Raw genomic sequence first — 24,429 nt, 5'->3', positions numbered from 1 at the left:
AGCAAAAAATCTCACTAGTGCAGAAAAGCTAGGATCCACAGATTTGGCACAAGTGGAAAAAATTTTTTTCTTTTAACCTGCATAGCAATATCAATACAGGTTTAAATTTTTAACTTAAGCATAATATAAACTCAAAGAAGTTAATGAATCATAAGTACATAGCTCAGTGACTTTCCCCAAACTGGCCATACCCATAGAGTGATCAGGAAACAAAATGTAACCAGCACCACAAAGCCCTTTATGACCCCTTCCAGTTACTACTCAGACACCCAAGAATAACCATGATCTTGTTTTCTAACAGCAAAAAAAAAAAATGGTTATTGCCAGTTTTTGAACTTTATATAAATAGAATTGTCAGTCACTACTCTTCTGTGTCAGTGTCAATAACATTTTAATGAGGCTCAAATATAGACTGTAGAATACAAGGTGGTGTGTATAAATTATTTGTAAACATACTCAGAGCTCTTCAAAATGTTTTGCACAATGGAACTCATCTTTAAAAAGATAAATTCTACCTAGAACCTTTTGCTTACATTTTACTGGGTAGGATATTTAACAATTTCCTCTTTATGGAGCCCTTAGAAATGAGAGTGGCAAGTCCCTGGAAATTTAGAAACCAACATCCCTCCCCTCTCAGAAAAAAAAAAGAGAGAGAGAGAGAGACAGACAGAGACAGAAACTGAGAGATTCATAAGCTTTCAACGAGATGTCTGAGAATGGAGTGGCTCCAGTCTTGTTCCAAGTTTTGCATCAAATTGGTTCTTAATTTATTCAGGCTGAGTCACCCAGCCTTATTTTTCTTTTTTCTTCTTTTTGTTTACAACTGTCCTGATACTTTCTTCTCCTGGCAATTTAATGGAACCATAAACCTACTTTCTGCTGACACCTCCATTTCCATGGAACTAAATAAAGCAAAAGTAACCTATACAAACCCACTATTAACCTCTTTTCAACACTGTTTGCTAAGAGGCTTGCCTGAACTGGGTGCTGAATGTCACAAAAGAATATATCTGGAGGTTTCTAAAATGTAAATAGAGGAGGCTTTGCCCCTGGGTTTCAGCTCTCTTTACTTTGTGTGCATCCAAAATGCTGGCATTAAAATGTCAGGAGCCATTATGAGCTCGGGGGAAAGAATATCACTTGGTTAATATTTTATAAGCCAGGCTCAGATCTGGGATGGAATCTAAGGGAGGTGGGTTCTCTACTCACAGAACAGAACTAGAAGAAGCAACTGAAAAATTCAAACCTGAATTTCTTATTCAAACACCCAAGGTAACTGGTTTTCGGAACAAAGTAAAATGACCACCTGCAAAAGTTAAAAGAGTTAGGGGGAGCTCGTAGCTTTCTGGAGGTTCCTGGGAGCTTCTTTTTCCATCTGCTTCTTTTCCTTTTTTCCTCTTCTCTTATTATTTGCCCTCTGAAAACATCTGAGCACTGAGTTCTCATCAAATGTATCTAATTCTCCCGCTGTCTTAGTTTGCTCTTCCTAAAAGCAAAACCTGAGACAAGGATTCCGGGCAAGCAGTTCATGTGGGAGGTGGTCTCGGGAAGCCAGAGTGAGGGAGTCGGGGAAGAAGACAGGAAAGGAATGGAGGCCAACAAAGTGAGTCTCGTGGACAACAGGGGCCCCGTCCTGCAGCTAATTCTCTGAGAGAGTGTGGAGAACTCCCCCTCACAATTGACCCCACTAAAGTGAGGAGGCCGTGGCGTTAATCTGCCACTTCCCATCGTTCATTGTTTGGGGGTGCCCCTGGGCCTGCCCAGTCTGCCCAGCTCGCTTGAACTGAGTGGAGCTCCTTGGGCAGGGGACGCCCCTAGGCAAAAAGCCAGGGAGCAGGCCAGAGGACCCGGCAGGTACAGCAGCCTCTGCCTCGCCTGCTGAATGCAGCCTGACACCTCAAAGACGCGACTGGGCTTCTGTGAGGACAACTGGGGCATGGCAACAACTCTTTGAGCTTCCAGAAACCAAGAACAGCCACCAAAGATTTTGAGCAAGGGAGCCTCCTTTCTTTCTTTTCCCACTCCCTTAGCCCCAGCTTGGCTCCCCTGTGACCACGTACGCTGGTTCTAACTACAAGGGCTGCGAGGCAACAGTCCGGTGCCTGTGCCTTAGGGTACCCAGTGTCCTCTGGCTCCCTGAGGCGTCAACATGAATTCTTGAGGAAGCACTGGAGAATTACTCATGGATTGCAAAAACAGCAGAGTTTATCTTACAAATTTAAGGAAAACATTTTATTCAGCCTGGCTGGCAATTCCAAAAGTTGGCTGGTTTTTAATTATTTGCTAAAAATGAGTCAAACCCTCCAGAGAATCTTTCCATTCGGGAGTTTTCTAGGCTAAGGCGGTCTAAAGCGCCACCTGGTGGCCAACTTGGATCGTTGCTTGTCTCAAAGTCGAGGTGTTCGTTCATTTACAGGTTAGGGGGGCGCCCCTGTGATGTCTGAGGTCCTTCCCCAGCACCCCTCCACGCTGTCTACAGAAAAAGCCCAAAGTTAAAATGCTGTTGAGTCTTAATCCAGGAATTCAAAAAAGAAGAGGGGAGATGAGATTGTAAATTGAGTCCTCTGAACAGAAAAAAGCATCGAGCATCTCTGCATCTGCCTGAATTCCTCTTCTGTTCATAAATTTTTCTCATTTTTCCATCAAAGCTCCTGTCTTTTTCTCGTTGATTTTTAGGCATTCTTGGTGTGTCCCAGAGGTTAGCCCCTAACCCATTTTAATCCGTGCAAAGATCTTCTCCTTCATTTCTCTTCGCGTCTGTCTTCATTTCAAACTATGTGACATGTAGACCCACACATATGGGATGTCCTAAAAGTCATCCTGCAGTCTTCAAGCTTTAATAACCTCAGAAACATTATTCTAAAGTTTATTTACATTTCCATTTTCACTGACCTAATTGTATAAATTTTGAAGAAAAATATTACATGTTTTATTTTGAAAATGCCTTTATTCGAGTAATTCTCTTTTTAAAAAGGACTCCATTCTTTCCTTCTTTCTTTTTTCATTTTAATTTTTAAGGAAATGACAACTTCAATCAAAAAGATTGAGTCAAACATTAAAATTAAATGTGTTATTCAAAATCCACAAAACCAAGCAAATGTACCACAAACATAATGACCTTCCAAATGATGGTTCTTGCAAATTTGTCAAATGTATATTTCTGAAACTGTTAAAGCTCGAGACTGTATCAAGGAGTCATAACACTGTCTCCTGCCTTCAGGCCTTTTGTGTGGTCAGTAGTCACTGTGGGCACCTTCCTGTTGCAGGGGATGGAAGCTGGCAGACAGGTTTCCTGCCCTAGGTAGCTCAGTCTAAGAGGAAACAAAGACAGGGAGCAAATAAGAAAATATAAGATAACAACTCATGCAAGAGGACAGAGAGTAACCAGGGCTCAGGAACAAGAAGAGCCTGAGGGTGGGGCTCCGCAATTCCTCACTGTTCTGGGTTTCTGCAGACTCTCAGAGCAACCCCAAGATGGGGCCAGGCCAGGTGGGTTTGGTCCTAGTCACCTTCCTTTTTAAACCAAAGCATACAGATTTACACACTGGGCTTCGGGATGAGATCACCTTTGATTGAAGATTTTGAAAAGTATCTTAAAACCACACAGTTGACCACGGTGAAAATGCCCTGAAATTTCTCTACCAGCTATGAATTGCTTTTGTATATTATTATCATTATTATTCTTGGCCAATGAATCTCATAATGCTGCAGATAAACTCATATTTTGTCTGAGCTTTTCAATAAACAAGTAAAAATCATTGTAAGCACAATGACTAATACGAGTTTTCAGAACCTAAAACCTGGGTGAGCATGAACTTCCTCCTTACCCTCCAGAGCAAATATTCACAAGCACAAAAAGTGGCATTGATGGGCACCGAAGTTTGTGGGTAGATGTAGCATTTACTGGAGGCAGGGACAGGCACAACTTGTGCAACAGGAGCAGAGGCAGAGAGGATGTAGCTCGAATCCGCTGGGCATGCAGCCCCCAGGGCACCAAGGCTAGCCACAGTGCACACTGCTCGGGTAGACGGGGAAGGCTGTAAATGAATGGAAGAGACCCACAGAGTCATCTCTACTCATTAATGTGCTGTGCAGGCCTGCCTGGGGTCAGATAGAAACACTTGATGTGTGCCTGTGTCTGTCCTTGCCCATCAAATACACACATCAGCATTGAAGACACTGACTCCTAGCTCCTTTGATTTCTCTCTCTCTCTCTCTCTCTCTCTCTCTCTCTCCCCCTCCCTCCCTCTCTTCCTCTCCTCCTCCTCCCCCTTCCTCCCTCTCTCCCTCTCCTCTCTCTCCCTCCCTTCCTCCCTTCCTTCCCTCCTCCCCTCCTCCTCCTCCCCCTTCTTACTTCTCTCTCTTTCCTCTCTTTCCCTCGCCCTCTACCTTCTCTCTCTCCTGCACTCTCCCTTTCCTCTCTCTTTCTCTGTCCTCTCCTTCTCTCTCTCTCTCACTCTCTCCTTCTCCTCTCCCTTTCTCTCTACCTGTTCTCCCTCTGCCTCTCTCTCTCCCATTCTGTCTGTCTCTCTCCCTCTGCCTACCCTCTCTCTCTCTCCCAGTCTCTCTGCCTCTCTCCCTCCTTCTCTCATTCTCTCCCTGGTCTCTCACTTGGTCTACTCTCTGTCTTCACCCCACATTCCCCTGTAGCTCCTAGAGCATCCAGGGGCAGAGGAGAGGCCTTCCCTAAAAACCCTGGGGTCACTCTGAGCCGCTGTCTTGGCTGCTAATGGTGCAGTTGCTTGCAAAATTAATACTGTATCTCATTCAATTAATGCATGCCTCATTCCTCTTGAGCTTAACAAGATTAAAAGAATGTCGGGCGCCTGGTCCCTGAATATGAATGAGAGACTTGCTCTCAGCCTGTGGCCACCCTATAATGTTGAAACAGTCAGAAGATTAATACACATCCGCTCTGAGGTTCTTGTGCAGCACAGAGGGAGCCCATGAAGGTGATAAGAGCTGCAAAGAGGAAGAGGGTTCAAGGCACAGCTGGAAGTGCCATGCACCAGCCCTGGCAAAATCCAGGGCTGCCATTGGTTGGTTTGTGGGGCAGCGGAGGTCTGCTTTGGCCAGAGTTGAATTTCTCTCACCTTCCAGTTGCGGTGGGCCATTCGGTCCTGGTCATCTGGGCACTAGGCAAGTTCAAGAGCATCTGAGCAAGTGAATGCCAGCCTCTCTCTGTTTATTTCCCACCCACAGAGTGGGCGTGACTTTGCACAAGAAGAAGCTGCACTGACCAGTTTATTCTGTGGCTTATTGGTCACCTGCATTAAATAAAGTTTTTAAATAAATAAAAATATAGATGGATCAAAAGAAAAAAACAGAGTCTTAAATTTCCTATCTCCTTATAAAATGAACCATAAAATTTAACATCTGGAAAGTTCAAGCCAAAGACTAGGCTTATTCTAGATAAGCTTCACGCAGGAGAAAAAATGCTAACTCGTAACAGGATGTTTGTTGGCAAACATGGTGATTACGCTTATGGGTTAATAGTAGAAGATGGATGAGTAGAGCCTGTTATTCATTCTTCTGGACCTGTTGTTTCTGTTGGGGAGGAAATCAACTAAATAAGGCAATAATGCCAGATATTTATTCACCAAATATTTGTCAAGGTTAAAATAAATACCAAGCATCACGTTGATCCTCAAGGACACAGAAGTGAACAAAGTAGACACATGCCCTATACTCAAAGAGCGTGCCATCTGGTGGTGTATGAAACACTCAAATAAGCAGTTGTGATAGAAGGTTAAAGGTACACAAGAAGAGGGCTATGAGCACTGAAGAGGAAAGTGCCCTCGAGTCTCCTGGGACCTGAAAGTAGTAGACCCTCAGGAAAGAAAGCAATTTCATGTCCATTTCAGGTGCCTGGCAAGAACCTGGGTGGCTTGTAATTCAATTGACCTGCTCGCCATGTTAGAGAGTGAGGCTTGTGAAATAGTGTTCTTGAGGCACAACATCCTTTGGCCACCGGGGACAAGGAAGGAGTTTTGGGGCCCAGGTTTTGACTGTGCATGGCCCAACACCTTCATTCCATAATTGCAGTGGGTGAAGACAGGTCCGCTTCACTAGCACTCTAAGCTCCTTGCCACAGAATCGTGAACCCACTGACCCATCCAGATGACAAAGCCTGGAGAAAGGCATATGACCCTGTCAGTGAAGTTTTGAGGGTAGTGATGGAGAGATATCACGCCCATCCCAGTGGCGGCTGCTGAGTTCCCCCTAGAGAGGGCTTTTGTGGATGACCACAGGGGGACTGGAAGCCTGGGAGCACCAGCTCTGCGGGTGCAGCACAGGCACTTTCACCCTATGCCCCTGTGTCTTAGGCTTGTGTTCCCCACACTACCCTGGACTGCAGGACTTTGCTTCTTCCCAACATCCTGCAAGAAATCACTCCCATGAGGCATCAGAGAGGAACACAAACTTTACAGCGATGCTCTAGGGAAGAAAGGAGAGGGGGCCGTCTGACACAGAATAACTAATACAGTTTAGAACGGCCATCTCAGCCTTTCTGTCCTCTCCAAAGTTCCTCCCAGCTACAGTGCAAATGGGAGTTCCTCTTTCCTTATCCCACCCGCTCCTGCACTGCCCCTGCCCCTCTCTCTGTCCCCTGCCCTCTGCCCTCTGCCTGCTGGAATTTCTTCTCAAATATCAAATATCTATTGCCTCCTCTATCTATCATATGTAGTAGCTTTATTTCTCCCCTAAAACTTGGCTGCAGCCAACACCCAGTTCTCTGAGGTCGAGCTTCTACTTAGAAACGAGCTTATCAAAGAATCGCTTCAGCAAAGGTGATCTCTCCCATTAGGAATTCTAGTAAGGTTTGCTAGAGGAATAAACTTGTCTTTAAATCGTTACATCAGCAAAGACATGGGTGGGACGCAGAAGGGAGCCAGTAGGACCGTCTGCGCCTCCTTCGTGATTCTTGGACTGCACAGTGTCCCCAGAGCACCTGAGATCTCCAACCCTTCTAAGCACCCAGGGCCCGAGCCCTCCTCCACCTCCTTGTCTCCTGTGAACTGGGGAACCCAAACCTGGTGTCCTCTGCTCAACGTGTCCACAGGCATCCGGATGCTGGACCAGCCGTTCATGACGGACATCATCGAGGCCTCCTCCATCAGCCACATGCCGCAGCTGATCGACATCTACAGCGCCAGCTGGGGCCCCACAGACAACGGCAAGACAGTGGATGGGCCCCGGGAGCTCACGCTGCAGGCCATGGCCGATGGCGTGAACAAGGTAAGAGGGCCGGCCCCCTACGCCCCGGCCACTCACAAGGTGGGACACAGTGGGTGGAGGGGTGGAGGCAACTGGGTAAACCATTGTCACCCTGTGTGTGAGTCCAGGTTCTGCAGGAGTCAGATAGTACAGGGGCTTAGCCATGCAGGAGGCTGACTACGGGAAGGCCTGTGAAGGATAAGGAAAGAAGACAGAAGAGCCTCAGACGTGATGCCTGCCTGGCTCCTGCGAATGACAGTGGGAGGGAAGGGGCTTGGGGAGGGAGGGTCTCAGACAGCAGTCCCCATGCCAAAGCTGCCCATCACAGGCAGAAAGGGGCCTGCACTGGCATCCCCACCACCTGCTCAGTCGTTGGCTGGCAGTAGCACACAGGACATGGGGTCTCAGCAGGATGGGGTGGTAGATCCAGGGGGCAGCAGCCAGGACCATGACCACGACACTCATGGGGCAGGAGGTCTGAGCACACATTCTCACAGCCGCTCCTCTGAGATTAGCCCAGGCTTGGACAGAGCCAAGGAGAAGGAAGCCAGGCAGAGCCTCCAAAGGGATGAGATGGAGGTCAATGCTGCATAGGGAGGGGAAGGGGGCCCCTTCTCTGAGACACTGGGGCTGGAGCCACCCCAAAGGAGACACGAACCCAGGTTCAGGGACCAGAGGGTTTCTGGGCTCCAGTCTCTCAGGAAGTGACTTAACCTCGCCTGTCAAATGGTGATAATGAGGGGTCACAGAGTCACTGTGATGTGTAAATGAGAAAGATGCAAGCGCTCGTCACTGAGAAGTGCCTGCAAAGGGTCAGTATTTGTCCCAGTCTCAACTGTCACTTAAGCAACACCCCAAAACTTCATAGCACAGAACACAACTCCTTTACTACGCTTGGGATGCTGTGGGTCAGGAATTTGGGCCGGGCACAATGGGGATAGCTCATCTCTCCTCCACGATCCCTGGGGCCTCAGCTGATAGATTTGCTACTTGAGCATCCATTTCCAAACTGTTGTGTCTTCACAAGCTGCTCCGATGCACGCACCTACTTGCCACGCGTGGCACAGCTCCCACCCCTTGGCATACATAGTCTTCTCAGGCCTGTCCTCACTGCCAGGCCAGCAGTGGTCCCCTCCCTGTGCTCCCAGAGGACTCTCTGTAATCAGCCCGGACGTGGGACTCACACCGCAAGGTCACTGCCGTGTGTGGAGTAAGTGGTCTGGTGCTAAGTGAGGGAAAGGACAGTGCATGAGATTTTTTGTGTGGCTTTTGGAACTCCATTTTAGGAATGTTTTTAAATTTGCTTCTTAGATTTTGGTGAATTTCAAATAGATGAAATGGCTATAGAAACCAGCACTATTATAAATAAATTATAGAATGCATCCGTTCCACATACACATTTAAATTATGTACAGTCTGTTTATGGAAAATGCACAAACTCATCACTTATACATTGATAACACTAAAATAAGTGAATGTACAGAACACTATATGTTTAATGCAGGCATAAAAAAGAGAATATTGAAGAAAATCAGAGTGAGCAATTGAAGGCTGCTTTTCCATACATTTCCTGAGGTCAGAAAACATGTGTTTTCCTGCCCAGACCATCCTCGGGAACTAGCCCGGGGCTTAAGAACATAGTGGATGAGCTGTTCAAGGGGCAGATACGGAATTAATGCAGACACGAAATGTCATGGTTGAGGGGCTGAAAGTCACATCGAAATCTATGACTACAGTGGATGCCATTGGTGCCCACCAAGATCCCCTTCACCAGGCAGACCTGGGGGCAGCCCCCGCTGCTGTGAGTGTCGGCTGCTGATGGCTCACAGCGGCCCCTCTCACCAAGCATTGCCCCGACAGGTGGAATCTTTCTCCTAGAAAGTTATGCCCCCCACACCCAGGGCACAACCCACAGCAGATGGCTAAGGCAGGAGCCTGCTTGCCTCCAACAGGGAGGAATCTTCAATGTAATTTATGCTCCAGAGCCCCCTGTGGGCCAGGCCAAAGGTAGGCTTTACCCAAGACTGCATAGCTTTGGAGTTCCTTCCCCTCTGTATTTTACTTCTCTCCCTTGCTCACAGATTCCTCCTGAGAGCCCTCCTTCAATGAGTCTGGGCAGCTGAATCTCTGTCTCAGGCTCTGCTTCTAGGGAACACTTCCCACAAACATCGCCTCAAAATTTACCCCATTAGGTTTCCCTTTTTCCTTTGGCTGCCAGGAAGCTTATAACTAAGTGTATGCCTATTATGGTTTTTTCTTTTTTTTTTTTTTTTTAGAGACGGGGTTTCACCGTGTTAGCCAGGATGGTCTCGATCTCCTGACCTCGTGATCCGCCCATCTCGGCCTCCCAAAGTGCTGGGATTACAGGCTTGAGCCACTGCGCCCGGCCATGATTGGTTTTTCAGACTAGGTTTTCTTTCTTCTACCTTCTTCTTCTTCTTCTTTTTTTTTTTTTTTTTTTTAAATAGGGTCTCACTGCATCACCCAGGCTGGAGTGCAGTTGCACAATCTCAGCTCACTGCAGCCTCAACCTTCTGGGCTCAAGTGATTCTCCTGCCTCAGCCTCTAGAGTGGCTGGGACTACAGGTGCATGATACCATGCCCAGCTAAATTTTTATAGACATGTTTCACCATGTTGTCCAGGCTGGTTTGAAACTCCGGGACTCAAGAGATCCTCCCACCTCGGCCTCCCAAGGTGGGATTACAAGTGTACACCACCGCACCCGGCCTCTTCCACACCATTTTTCTCTACCTCTTCACCATTCACAGCCTCCAAAATCATCCCTTAGCTTCTGTCCTTGTGTCTGTGTTTGTATTCCTAGTGAGTCTAAGCCTCTGAATGCTAGGCAATGTAAAATTTGTAAAAGAATTGATGAAATGAGCTCAGTCTGATTAGATTATATTTAGCCATGAGAAATCTAACTTTGGATCCTTACCAAATTGTTGCTTGCTTATACACACTCCTAGTCTTACCAGACTAAAGCATCTCACTGGACAAAAATTGGCAAGTTCACATGTAACTTCCCCAGAGTCTCAGCCCTAAACAATAGTAAACAATATTTCAGACCAAGTGGAACCCTTCAGTGCAGTGGGTGGCCAACTTTGGCACACAGGCTAGATCTAACCCCCAGACTGGCTTTGCAAAGACAATTTCCTTGGGACACAGCCAGGCCCTTCCAACCACAGCTGTCACAGGCCCCATGGGAAGGAAGCACATAGGGTACCAAATGAAGGCACTCATCTCTCAGAATCAGGCTTTTCTGGCTGCGGGTCAACGTCTCTGTCTTCACTAGAGAGCCAACACTGCACAGCAGCAGGTCCGTCCTGTTGCAGGGATATTTCAGCAGGTGGAGAACTCCTCTTGACAGTGGAGAGACCTGAGTTTTAACCTCAGTCCTGCCCACCCCCCGCGCCCCCATTGGCTGGGGAACTTCAGACTAGTCAGTGTCTCCATTCCTCACTTTCTGCAAAATGGTCTGAGTCAGTGCTTCTCAAAGTGTGGCCACGGCCCACCTGGGAGAGTGAAAAACGCAAAACCTCAGCGCCTCCTCCCCTCCCACGGATGCCGCATTTTAACAAGATCCCATTAAAGTTTGCGAGGTGTTGCTCTACTATCTTGAGGATCCAAATCATCTAACCCTGAGATCCTAAGACCCCAGCATATGGTTTCTTAAAACCCACAATGAATAGAAAAGGGCAGCAGAGGTGACTCGTTTCCAGAAAGGAACAACCCTGTATTTCCTCATCAGTACGATGGGTTGGACGGGTGGGCTGTGTGGTGACTGAGCCACAAGCCATTTGTCTCTGTGTTGAAGGAACAGAGGCCTAGGTAGCCCAACTAAATTGGTTTCTTGTAAGAATGCACCAGGAGGGGCTGGGCGCTGGGTTCATGCCTGTAATTCCAACACTTTGGGGGGTCGAGGCAGGTGGATCACCTGAGGTCAGGAGTTCAAGACTAGCCTGACCAATATGGTGAAAACCCGTCTCTACTAAAGATACAAAAAATTAGCCAGGTGTGGTGGTGGGCACCTGTAATCTCAGCTACTTAAGAGGCTAAGGCAGGAGAATCACTTGAACCCGGGAGGCAGATGTTGCAGTGAGCTGAGATCATGCCATTGCACTCCAGTCTAGGCATCAAGAGTGAAACTCTATCTTAAAAAAAAAAAAAAAAGAAAAATGCGCCAGGAGGAATCAGGGCAATGAGATCGATTCACGCAAGACCTCATAGTGTCTGGGACCAGACAGACATCCTGATCCAAGGTGGCTGTAGGATGCCAGCCCCAAGAATGTGTGGAGAGCCACAGGAGGGCTCTGCGGTCACGGGGCCAGGCCACACTCACCCCGTCTGCTTCTCCCCAGCTTCGTGGCTCCCGCTCTCCAACCCACCCTTCCTCTTCCTGGAGGCTTATGCTTAGAGGTGTTTCCAATTGAACACCACCCCATTGGCACCCTTGCTTGTTACAACCTGTCAGTCTCTGCTCCAGCTGCCACTTGCCCTCGATGCTTTCAGGGAAATTTTGGTTCAAAATTAGGAGAAACACCCCAAGATGAGGCTCCAAAACCAAGAAATGTGGTTCTGTTGGGAAGGTTCAGAACTTGCAGGGTCAGAGGCCAATCAGAAGGTTTCTAACGAAATCCCTTTCTTTCTTCTCTGAGGACATCAAAGATAGTTGTCTATATTCACAGTCTTCTTAGGCATCTGATGGAGCAGTTTCTTCTGAGCTGCCGAATGATTTCAAAGGTCTGAACAGAAATATAAGACTGTATGCACCTGTATTAATCCGTTTTCACACTGTTGGTAAAGACATACCTAAGACTGGGCAATTTACAAAAGAAAGAGGTTTATTGGACTTATGGTTTCACATAGCTGGGGAGACCTCACAATCATGGTGGAAGGTGAAAGGCATGTCTTCCATGGTGGCAGACAAGAGAAGACAGCTTATGTAGGGAAACTCCCCTTTTTAAAACCATCAGATCTCATAAGACTTATTCACTATCAAGAGAACAGCATGGGGAAGACCCACCCCCATGATTCAGTTACCTCCCACTGGGTCCTTCCCACAACATGTGGAAATTCAAGATGAGATTTGGGTGGGGACACAGCCAAACCATATCAGCACCTCTTCTGTTGTGGGCTCAATTCTGTCCCCAAATATTCATAAGTTGGGGTCCTAATCCCCAATATCTCATAATGTGACCTCATTTGGAAATAGGGTCATTGCAGATCTAATTAATTAAGAAGAGGTCTTATTGGAGTAGGGTGGGCCCCTAATCCAATATGATTGGTGCCCTTATTTAAAAGACAAAAAAAAAATAGAACAGGAACATCTGGGCACAGATATGCACACAGGGAGAACAGCATGTGAAGATTAAGGCAGAGGGGGCTGGGGATGCATCTACAAGCCTAGGAAAGCTAGCGATGGCCAACAGCCCACCGGGAGCTGGGAGAGGAATGGGATAGATTCCATCTCCAGAACTTCTAGGAATGGAATAGAATCTATTACATCTGCAGAACTTCTAGAGACGGATTCTATTCCTAGAAGTTCTGGAGACGGAAATGTCAGCAGAGGTGGCTGACACTTCTGTCTCCAGGACTTCTAGGCAAGAAATCTCTGTTGTTTAAGCCACCCAGTTGGTGTTCCTTTGGTTGTTACTTTGGTCCTTTGGTTGTGGTCCTTTGGTAGCAGCCCTGGCAAACTAATGCATCTTCCAATCTTAGAATGGATGGTCAAAAAAGAGGTTTGGCAGTGTGGGAATGACCTGGTCACTGTTCAAGGTCACTTGACGTCACCTGGCCCTCTCCTTTACAGCCAAGAGGGTCAATAGTTTATCCAATTACAATTTTTTCCTTCTAGTTCAGGACCTTGAGAAGTCTCCCTCCCTCCCTTCTCTGACATAGCTTCCTCGAAGGAATGAGCACGCCAGAATGCTCATGATGCAGTCCTAGGAGAGAAACATGTTTCCAAGCTAGGGACAGTGCCGTACTGAAAAGCTCCCAATAACATCAAATTGGGAGCTTGAAATTAGACATGGAAATTTACAAACACTAAAAATAAAATCCTTTTATGCCCCCTTCAGAGAGCTGGTTGTTAAACATTTAACAGCACACCCCTCATTAGAGGACTCTTCTGACTTTCCTTAAATTATAGCACTTACATACCTATGTGTTCTCCCTGCAAGTAACAGCCACCCTTGCCTTCATGAGTCTGGAAGTTCCCTTTGGGAAGTGGAAAAACAGGAAGAAAAACACCTGAAACCCCAAGGTTTTATGTTTCCTCAAAATAACAAGATTCTCAACCAGAGTCCTAAGTTACCCCAAGACTGTGGAAGACTTTTCTAAGTCAAGGAAAGATCTCACAACTTAAGGAATTCATCACTTTTACATTAAATACAAGGATCCCAGAAACACAACTATGAAATGGAAAACAGAGTCCACGAAATGAACATCACAGTGACAGCAGCTCAATGTCCATTGCTACACTGTTTAGGAAATAGTGAAGATGCTTTATTACAAGGTTATGCCAGTCTGCTGTTGAAATTCAACTCATCTGAAACAGCAACATGAGCCCGGCATTTGAGTGACACAATGTGGTTTACAGAGAATGTCCGACAACAGGATTGAGTGGCACGAAAGTGATGTCCCTACCCTGTTTCAATGCCTGGTCTCCTTAAGAAGCATTTAGGATGAAATTTTTGATGCACAGACAGCCTGTTTCCTTATTGCATTATTCATCTTGTGACTGGAGAGAAATGGTTACACATCCAAGCCCCAGACCAGGTGACAGCAGGTGCCCAGGGGAACGCTTGGCAGATTCCCCCTTTCCTCAGCAGACATGGATTTTCACTGAGAGGCACTTTTTTTGACACCTGAGGCCAAAAGAGAGTCAGGCAGGTAGGAGATGTGTGCCCTCTGTCCAGACTGACAGTACAGATGGTGGCAGTGCTCCACATCCCTGGGTGCCCCTGTCATTTTCCACAGACTTCTGCACTGCTCCACTGCCTCTCGAAGCTGGATATTTCTCTCTCCTCCATCTGTAGGCTCCCTGGCTGCAGGTGAAAAGGCCCTTTCGAGTGTGATTGCCCTGCAAAGCATGCTGAGCCCGCTGAAGCTTAAGAGAAAAATTGTTATGACTGATCTTCAGATGACAGCATGTATATTTTTTAGAAAGTAGACTGAGTATGATGAAAACTACATGATTTCTCATTTGACTTTTCCCCAAGCAATGGGAATAAATTTCCCCAAGCAATGGGAATAAATCTTTCCTTGTTTCAAGGTGACATTTTTTGGACAACACTGTAGCATTTTGGAAGTGAGGGTGCATTGTGCATTAGCAAAGGTTTTCTCCCAGTAACTTCCACTGCCTGCTCTACTCTAAGGGAAAATTCATCTCTGAAAGGCAGTCTTCACATAAACAAAGGAGTCAGAGAACTACCTGTTACACAAGGCACTTCTTATGTTTGTCTTTCAATTTTATCATCCTGTACGTATGTTTTGTTTGACCAACATAGTAATTATTTAAAGGAAGAGAATAAAGAGGAGATGGATAAGAGACTTTTATCGGGGCACACACTGTTTGCCATAGATCCCACTATTCCCAGTTATCTGATACCTGCTTCACACAAACATCACCTACCTGGCTCCTTAGGGATTTGAAGTTTGCACCTCCTACATTTGCTTAATTAATACTTGAGAGAAGCAGTGAGGAGTGGGCAAGAAGGAAATCCTTTTTTTCTTTTGCTTATTTTAATCTTTAGCTTTGTAGTCTATGTGTTGGGTTTACAGTTACAGCATTTTTCACATTGTATATGGGAAGAGGGTGACAGAGGTGCCTGAATTATGAGAGGGTTCAATAATCGACTTCTGTCTTAGTTTTAGATGTCCTAGAAGCAGATCCTGAGGCAAGATTTGGGATCAAGTAGTTTATTGGGGAGGTAAAGAGAATACCAGTGATGAATGGGAGGTGTGGCAGGAAAGAGACAGGACCAGTTAAGGGTATGTTATCCTGCCAGTCGTCACTGTCAGCAACTGGAGCTTAATGCCACTGGGAAACTTCAGAAAACCACACCAAACCTTGAGAGCACACCCCAAAGGTATCCCACCCTGTGGGAAAGGAGCTGGAATAAAACCCACTGATGAGGTTTGTTCTCAAAAGGTTGTAAATGCCCCAGTGCTTTCAGCCTGAGGACAGATGCGCAAAGCAGCCTTCAGCCTCTTGGAAGCCCTTAGACAAAAAGATGCACATGTTGACATTGAGAAACTCCCAGGCACAGGCAACTCTAAAGTCCAAGGGATACGGGCTCACACACAACTCCCAAAGTGCAGCTTAAGCAAAACCTAACCTGAGACAGAGTCATCACTCTCTGGATAGATAAAGCACTAGCAAGGTGATGTGTTTACTGTTCAGGAAAAGGATGTAGCCCTTGCAAAGAGGGTGTTACAAAAACCGGGCATTACAGGACACAGCATCTTATTTTGCTCTGACAACCAGAAGGGGAATTCGGGTGATGCTAGAAGGTCTTGAAAGTGACAACTGATTCATGAACTTCTTTCCACAACTTGAGGAAATACAGCCACCCAGAGCAACCCTGGCACACCTTTTGCTGGCTCTGATGACTACATCCCAACTTCTTCTTAGTTACTCTTTGGAGTTGCTACTGGAGGGGATATTTTAGGAATATTTAAAAACAAGGCTACAGAAATTATCTGAGGTACAGATGAGACAGCGCATTGATTGTTTACTCCCTAAGGGGTTGCAAAGGGCAAAGTACAGATCGCAGGTCTTCTTCCAGCTGGAATGTATGGACGGGGACCCCTTACAAGAAAACCACCATCCAGGAAAGCAGGGAACAGAGAGAGTTGCCTGGGGAGATAGTGATTAATCAGGTATGGGCGAGGGGAGGCCACAGTGCCGCCTGCTGAAATTTAATCAGAGCTGTGGGTCATACACCGTTGCAGGGAGTGCCAGGGCCTCTGGCAGACGATGAATGCCTCCTGCCAAGGAGCTCTCACAAATACTCCGCGAGCCCAGATTTATGCTCTGCAGCCAGATGAAGGTCACAACTGAGCAGAACCGCTGCAGCGTGGAATCTGCAGCTCAGCCTTGGAAACAGCTGGTGCCGTTACCGTCCCTCCTTTCATTTCTGGGATAAAGAGAACTACGAGAAAAGTCTGGTGGATTTCGGGTAATCCTTGTGACCAGCCGTCTCGTTTTGCCAGGGACTTCCCTGTTTTTCACATTGAAAGGTCCCACATCTCAGGAAACCCCTCAATCCCGGGCAAGCCAAGACAGTTGGTCACCCCCCCTTTGGTGCTACTTGTTGGCCCACCTGGGCCCAGTGAGAAATTCACCCGGGGTTAGAAGTTGACGTGAAAGTAAACTCAGCAGCACCTCTGAAATCAGAAAGATTCATCACTACAATGGCTGGATCCTTTGAGCAGTGAAACAGAGTAACACAGGATTCTGACCTCCAAGGTGGTTACACGAAAACCAGACAACAATTAAAGATGACCACAGGTGCCATCAAACACTGAATCGAGGTGAGGATTTAAATCAGAGGCCAGGGCGACTGCCTTGGCTCTTCCAGAGAACCTGATACTCTACTCCCACTGAAGTAGGACAGAACCCACAGGGTCTCTACAGAGTCTGGAACTGACGAGTAAAAGTTCCAAACTAGAAAGGATACTATCTACCATCACTCCCACTCACAACCGATTGATTAAAATGGTTTATAAGACCTCACCCAACCGCAAAGAGGCCTGGTCATGGGCTCAGACCATGGACACTTTGCAATATTTAGTAAGCAGCAGCAATGACTACCACAATGTGCACCAAAACAGTTAGGTAGCTCAAGAGGTAACCAGTTGACCTAGTGAGGACAAACGTGCCAATGTCAAAGATGTTCATGAATAGTTTGAATAAAATTTTTCATGAACTATGAGTGCAGAAAGGCAATATTCATAAATCAATACGTTATTTCATGTGCAATTTAAAATTTGTTTATTTTAAAATTCATATTTTAGTAACAGATTAAAGTAATATAATGGAAAAATGTCTGCAAGTCTAAATCCAACACATCAAAGGAAAAGGAAAAACTGAGTAAATATATATGCATGTAGATAATAAAAATCTAGCTCAGTTTCTTAATACAGGAAGAGCTCTTACAAACCAGTAAAAAGAATACTATGAGGCCAGGCGAGGTGTCTCATGCCTGTAATCCCAGCACTTTGGGAGGCCAAGGTGGGCAGATCACTTGACGTCAGGAGTTCAGGACCAGCCTGGCCAACATGGTGAAACTCCATCATCTCTACTAAAAATAAAAATAAAAATAAAAATTGGCCGGGCACAGTGCTACATGCCTGCAATCCCAGCTACTCGGGAGGCTGAGGCAGGAGAATATCTTGAAGCCGGGAGGCAAAGGCTGCAATGAGTCGAGATCACACCACTGCACTCCAGCCTGGGACAGAGCTATACTCTGTCTCAAAAAAAAAAAAAAATTCTATGAAAGAAAAAAAATAGGCAAAGGATATTATCTTTTGGGACTTGGGGCCTTGCTAAATAATAAGCAAGAATACAAATGAGCAGGAAAAACACAAAAAGATAAATTCAACTTTCGTGAAAAAAATATATAACTCAAAACAATGAGGTACTATTTTTACCCACCAAACTGGCAAAACTATTTTTAAGAAATGACAATTCTAAATTATGGCCCATATGAGCTGAATGTAGAGTTCTCATGCACTGCAGGTAAACATATAAACTGTTAACAAACTTTATCAAGAGCAATAATATGGCAGATGAACCAAGAATCATCATTCATTTTTTTCTCCCAAAATTTCCTCTTTTAGAAACACTGCCTAAGAAAATAAACATACAAATACATATATAAGATTATGTTCATTTTAAACATAAAGTACTTTTTTAAAAACTAGAGACAACCTTCTATGTACATTCAAGAAGAGGTGTAAATAAATTGCAGAATGGCTAGTTCATAAAACTAACAAAAAATTATGGTGTAGAAGAGTATTTAATCACATAAAAATGTTAATTATATAAATTGTGAGAAATGCATTTTAAGCAGGCCAAGAAAGTCCTTCTATTTTTATTATCCCAGTTTCACTTTCAAGCCTGTTCTTATACTTTGCATTTATATGTAAAATTGACAGGAATCCACAAAATATCACCAATGATTATCTATTCATGTAAGATTATAAAGGATTTTTATTTCCTTCATCTTCTATATTCCAATTATTCTACAATAAATATTATTTTCATAGTAAAAAATACAATAACTTTTTCCAAGGTATGTTAATGTTGTATTAAGAAATCAAGGTGACTGGAAAATAACAATTACTATAGTTGTTTACAAAAAGATAAGCTCTCCCAGGCTTGCCTCACCAGGGGTCTGCACCCTAAACCCATACCAACCCTGGACCAGGGCCTGTTCTGGTCATTAACCCGGGTCCCTACCCATTGGTTAGGGTGGAAGGACTGACTCACTTTAGCCACAAGTTTCTCAAAGTGGGATTTCCACCTCCTCGAACATACGCGATGCACTGGGGACACAGCAAGCCACTGCACCAGTCTCTAGCTGGAATGTCACCTTAGCTGACGGTAAGCAATTTGTAACATTATTTTTATATTATCAGCAAAATAAAAAATTTGCTTGAATGTTTCAGAAGTTTCGGACTTGTGAGAGGCTACTTAAGGCCATGGCCAGCAAGTTCCAACTCACTGCCCTTTACCATTGGGTCAGCAGGATTTCTCAGCCTGAGCATGTGGACATTCTGGGCAAAATACTGTTTTGTCGGTGGTGAGGAGGTTGTCCTTTGTGTATAAGTTTAGTAGTCTCCCTGGCCTTTATCCATTAGATGTTAGTAAAACACACATGGTTGTGACCACCAAAATTGTCTCCATCACTCCACCCTGAAGCAAAAGTCCACGCTGCTTGAGAACCAGGGTGGTTAAGTACACTCCATAGTGCCTAGGTTAAAAGTTTCCATTTGGCAAAAACTTTTGAGAAACACTATAATCTCACTACGCTTCAAAAGACTGGCAGAATTCAAAGTGGAGTTGCACCATTCATTTAATTTCACCTAAATGCACTTGCCCTTTTTTTTTTTTTTTCCTGTCATCCAGGCTGGAGTGCAGTGGTGTGATTATAGCTCAGTGCAGACTCCAGCTCCTCAAACTCCTGGGCTCCCGAGTAGCTAGAACTACAGGCGTGCCCCGCCATGCCAAGCTAATTTTTTATTTTGTACAGTGGGGGGTGAATGGGGCTCTCGCTACTTTGCCCAGGCTGGTCTCAAACTCTTGGCCTCAAGCGCTCCTCCTGCCTCAAGCCTCCACTTCCCAGAGCACTGGGATTACAGGCATGAGCCACCAGGCTGGCCTACTTGCCTCAGGCAGCTGACGGCCATTCCACTCACTGAGCATGAGCTGCAGGATTAGCGCTGAGACTCTGCCCCCCAGCAGACAGCCCCGCCCACAGTGCTGGCTCTTGGGTAATGGCCTCCCTTTGTCCTCCAGCTCCCGGGTCACCCTCTAATCCATGGGTGACTTCCCATGTCCCTTTTGGGTTTTAGGCTTTCCTTTAACACCTATTCCCTGGATAAAATTCCCTCTGTTGACCTACCAAGTGTGGCAATATTTGCCTGGCTGAATCTCAATTGATACATTGTATATTTATTGGGATAAAGTTTTATATATATATATATATTTTTTTTTTTTTTTTTGAGACTGAGTTTTACTCTTGTTGCCCAGGCTGCAGTGCAATGGCGCAATCTCGGCTCACCGTAACCTCTGCTTCCTGGGTTCAAGCAATTCTGATTCAGCCTCCCAAGTAGCTGGGATTACAGGCATGCGCCACCACGCTCAGCTAATTTTGTATTTTTAATAGAGACGAGGTTTCTCCATGTTGGTCAGGCTGGTCTCGAACTCCCGACCTCAGGTGATCCGCCCACCTCGGCCTCCCAAAGTGCTGGTATTACAGGCGTGAGCCACCGTGCCTGGCATATTTATATATTAACATAGGGAAAATTGACATCTCTGTAATCCTGTCTTTCTATTCAAGAACATGGCCAATATCTTTCCATGGGATCAAATCTTCATCTTCGTCCCTCCTTCCGTAGAGTTCAGAGAGTTTCAAAGCCTTATTTAGCGCTTCCTTAGCTTTTTTTTCCTTAGATTTATTGAATTTCTTCCTAAGTGTTTTATCCTTTGTGTGGCCAGTGTAAATGGTGCTGCCTGTAGGGTAGCTGTGGGGACTGAATAGGATAATATATAAAGTACTTAAAGTCCCTGGCATGCAGTAAGTGCTATAGAAATGCTTGCTGTGATAGTCACCCTTTGTTTTCTGCACTTCTTCCTCTAACGGGTTATGGTTTAGATGTGAGCCATAGTTATTGTGTCTCGATTTCTGCCTAGCTCCTGTTCAGGTGAAGCTGAGAAGCAGAAATGGATCAAGCCTTAAGCAGAAGCCCAAGATCTAGGCACTGGCAGGTTCAGTGTCTTGTGAAGGCTCGCTCTCTGCTTCCAAGATGGTGCCTTGTTGCTGTGTCTGGTAGAGGGGACGAACGCTGGGTCTTCCCACGGTGGAAGGGCCAAAAGGGGCCTGGCTATTTCCCTGGAGCCCTTTTATAAGGGCAGTAATCCTATTCATGAGGACTGAACTCTCATGACTTAATTACCTCCTAAAGATCCTACCTCTTAAGACTATCACGTTGGGTCTTAGGTTCTAATATATGAATTTGGGGGGGACATATAAGTTCAAACCAAAGTAGGGTGGCATGCCAGCAACAGCCCCATCCCATCACCAGCTCTCGGTCCTCTTATGGAGGTCCCTTCCCCACTCATTTCTACCCCCAGAACTAGGGTTTTTTTTCCTCACTGGCCTATCTTCCCCAGAAGCCAGGGACTCTTTGGTGCTAAAACCCAATCACTAGAAGCAAGGACACAATTATTGTTGCTTCATGTGTCCAATCTAACTTAAGGAAAACAAAGTTTAGTATTCCTAGAAAACGAAGTATTCTTGTGGGCAAATCTGACGGTTTAAAACAAAATTAACATTTGCTGTTTACTGTTCAGAAACAGGTTGACAGTTGCTCCCTGTGTATCAGTGAGCTGGCTGCATAACAAACTGCCCCAAAACTCAGTAGCTTAAAATAACAATCATTTAATGTTGCTCTTCGGTCTACAGGTCAGCTGGGTTGTTCTGCTGATCTGGACCAGGCTGGGCTAACCTCAGGAGAGAGAGGTAGAGACTGGCTGATCGAGGATGGCCTCCCTGCTGTGTCTGGCAGCTGGCAGCAGGGGCAGTGAATTTTACTGGAATACTTGTCTCTTATCAATCAGGAGGCTAACCTAGGCTTATCTTCATGGTGCAATGGAGTTCTGGGAGAGATCAGAGAACACAGGAGTTCTTGGGATTGAAGTTTGGAACTGACACAGAATCACTTTCCACCACATTCTATTGGCCAAAGCAAGACATAAAGCCAGCTTGGATTCTAGGAGTAGGAAACAGACTCTTCCTCTTGATGGATGGGGCTGCAAAGGCATAGTGCCCAGGGCATAAATACAGGGAATCACGAATAATTAGGGTCACAATCAATCTACCACACTCCCCACACCAAGAAGAGAATGTTTAGCATCAATTTCCTTCATTTTAGCAAAGGTTGCTTCATCTCACTAGCAGTGAGATGTGAGCTGTCACATCTACATGTGGACTGATTCAGGAGAAAGTTCTGCAGATGGTTAACCTCACTCACTCATTTATTATGACTCACATCAGTTGCACTTTCCTTTTTTTTTTTTTTTTTTTTTTTTTTGAGATGGGGGTCTCACTCTGTTGTCCAGGTTGGAGTGCAGTGGTGCAATCCTGGCTCACTGCACCTCACGAGTAGCTGGGATTAGAGACGTGCATCACCACACCCAGTTAATTTTTGTATTTTTAGTAGAGACATAGTTTCACCATGTTGGCCAGGCGGGTCTCGAACTCCCGACCTCAGGTGATTCACCTGCCTCGGCCTCCCAAAGTGCTGGGATTACAGGCATGAGCCACCGCGCCCAGCCGCAATTTTGCTATTTCTTGATACTGAGCCCAAATCTGAGTCTGTTTGAGAGTGTGATCTTCCACACCAACTCTGGGGATGATCTATGTCCCTCGCGGTCCTGGTTTCTGAGAGCAGTTCCTTGTTTTGGTTGGAGTTTTCCAGCATAGATTTACCAAGATGCTGAGAATAGTTCCCAGCTAGTGGTTGAATAAATATTTGTTCACTTGTCGATTCAATCAATCACAGACTAATTAATTCCCAGTCCTGTTAGAAGCAATTGAAAATGTCATATCTGATTGTCAGGGGGCAGACAGCGCTTAGAGGTAATCCAATCATCTCTCTTCCTTCTGGCTTCTCCACCCTTAAACCACTGATTCTGTGTCAGTTTCAAGCATAAGGACCATGGACACCTGGTGACCATACAGGGAGAGACTTCCCCTGACAGTCTCTTCTGTCTTCTCCCTCTAGAGGGTAACCAAGCCACCCTGGGCCAGGCTGTGGAGTGGCTGGAGGTTGCACCTGCCCCTTGCCTCCCACACTGTATGGCTGCACTCCTATCCACCCTCCCAGCCCACAGGTGAAAACTAAGCAGCCCCAAGCCCCATTGCCTTGGGGTAAGAAAGTGGGAAGCAAGAAGCAAATGGCCCAATCCTGGGTTGTTTAGGTAGAGAGGAGATACTCAGAAGACAAGGAAAAGAAAAGGATTTTTAAGAACCTCTAAGAACATGGTTTGAAGAGAAGAGCCATGCTAACTGTAGGGATTTATGCAAAGCTTGCCATTTAAACTAATCAGCATGTGGCAATAGCTATTGTGCATTCTACTGTGTGTTTAAGGTTTTATTCACTGTGTGTTTTACTTGATCATATTAGACTTTCCTCCTATATTTGGAGTTCCCTTGCACAAGTAAAATGTCGTATATTATGTGTTTAAAAGGATTCTAGTATCCAATTGAATAAAAAAGAAAAAGTATGTACATATGCACACACACATATATGTAAGAATTTTGTATATTATGGAGTAAATGTATGCTTTATATTTATAATATCTACATGTATTTAAATTTATATATTGATATATAGCTATTTAAAATGAAAGGTATATATCTTCTATAAATGTTTTGTGGGCCAGGTGCGGTGGTTCACACCTGTAATCCCAGCACTTTGGGAGGCCGAGGCTGGTAGATCATGAGGTCAGGAGATCGAGACCCATCCTAGCTAACACGGTGAAACCTCATGTCTACTAAAAATACAAAAAATTAGCCAGGCGTGATGGCAGGCGCCTGTAGTCCCAGCTACTGGGGAGGTTGAGGCAGGAGAATGGTGTGAACCCAGGAGGCGGAGCTTGCAGTGAACTGAGATAGCGCCATTGCAGTCCCACCTGGGCGAAAGAGCGAGACTCCATCTCAGAAAAAGAAAAAAAGAAAAAAAATGTTTTGTATAGCTTATGTAGCTAAGAAAAAATGTGTGTCCATATACTTGCATTTCACTGAAAAATGTCTGATACATAAGGAGATGTAAGAACGAGATAATAATTACCTCAGAGAGTTTTTTTTTATTTTCCTTTCCATACAGTTAAACTTTTCATCATGAGCATGTATCACCTTTATAGCTTTTTTAAAAGGCAGTTCTTCCGACTTTTCTTTCCTCATTGTCCCCAGCTTAAATTGTAAATTCAGTTGACTTTTTTAGATTGAGTTCTTCCTGGAAAAAAAAGTTTCCCACGATGCCCTGCCAGAAAGATATGGTGTCCAACCCAGTTTAAAAAGTGCACCCAGTCTTTAGGTTCAGCTGCTGAAGAAGCCCAATCCCTGGGCTGGAGACCTCCCCTGCCCCCTCGCAGCCCAGGCTGTAGGGTAGCAGCAGCATCTCCCCTGCTCCCCCCAGGGCCGCGGCGGCAAAGGCAGCATCTATGTGTGGGCCTCCGGGGACGGCGGCAGCTATGATGACTGCAACTGCGACGGCTATGCCTCCAGCATGTGGACCATCTCCATCAACTCAGCCATCAACGACGGCAGGACTGCCCTGTACGACGAGAGCTGCTCTTCCACCCTGGCTTCCACCTTCAGCAACGGGAGGAAAAGGAACCCCGAGGCCGGTGTGGTGAGCGCGTCCCCTTCTGTCCTTGTTTCCTTAGGGCCACTGCACCTCTGTGTTACAGTAGG

General features: G+C 45.6%; 1 protein-coding gene across 1 annotated transcript in view; it reads left to right on the top strand.

The window, feature by feature from the left end:
* PCSK2 (proprotein convertase subtilisin/kexin type 2) overlaps positions 1 to 24,429 on the top strand; it is a 260,345-nt gene that overhangs the window by 207,200 nt on the left and 28,716 nt on the right. The window contains exons 8-9 of the mRNA XM_003905097.4: positions 7,064 to 7,239; positions 24,152 to 24,367. Of these exons, the coding sequence (XP_003905146.1) occupies positions 7,064 to 7,239; positions 24,152 to 24,367 (392 nt within the window). The remainder of the gene's footprint in view (positions 1 to 7,063; positions 7,240 to 24,151; positions 24,368 to 24,429) is intronic.

This window comes from Papio anubis, chromosome 16 (assembly GCF_008728515.1).
Source record: "Papio anubis isolate 15944 chromosome 16, Panubis1.0, whole genome shotgun sequence".
Lineage (NCBI taxonomy): Eukaryota > Metazoa > Chordata > Mammalia > Primates > Cercopithecidae > Papio > Papio anubis.
The sequence above is the reverse complement of the archived record's forward strand: the minus strand, read 5'-3'. Positions and strand labels throughout refer to the sequence as shown.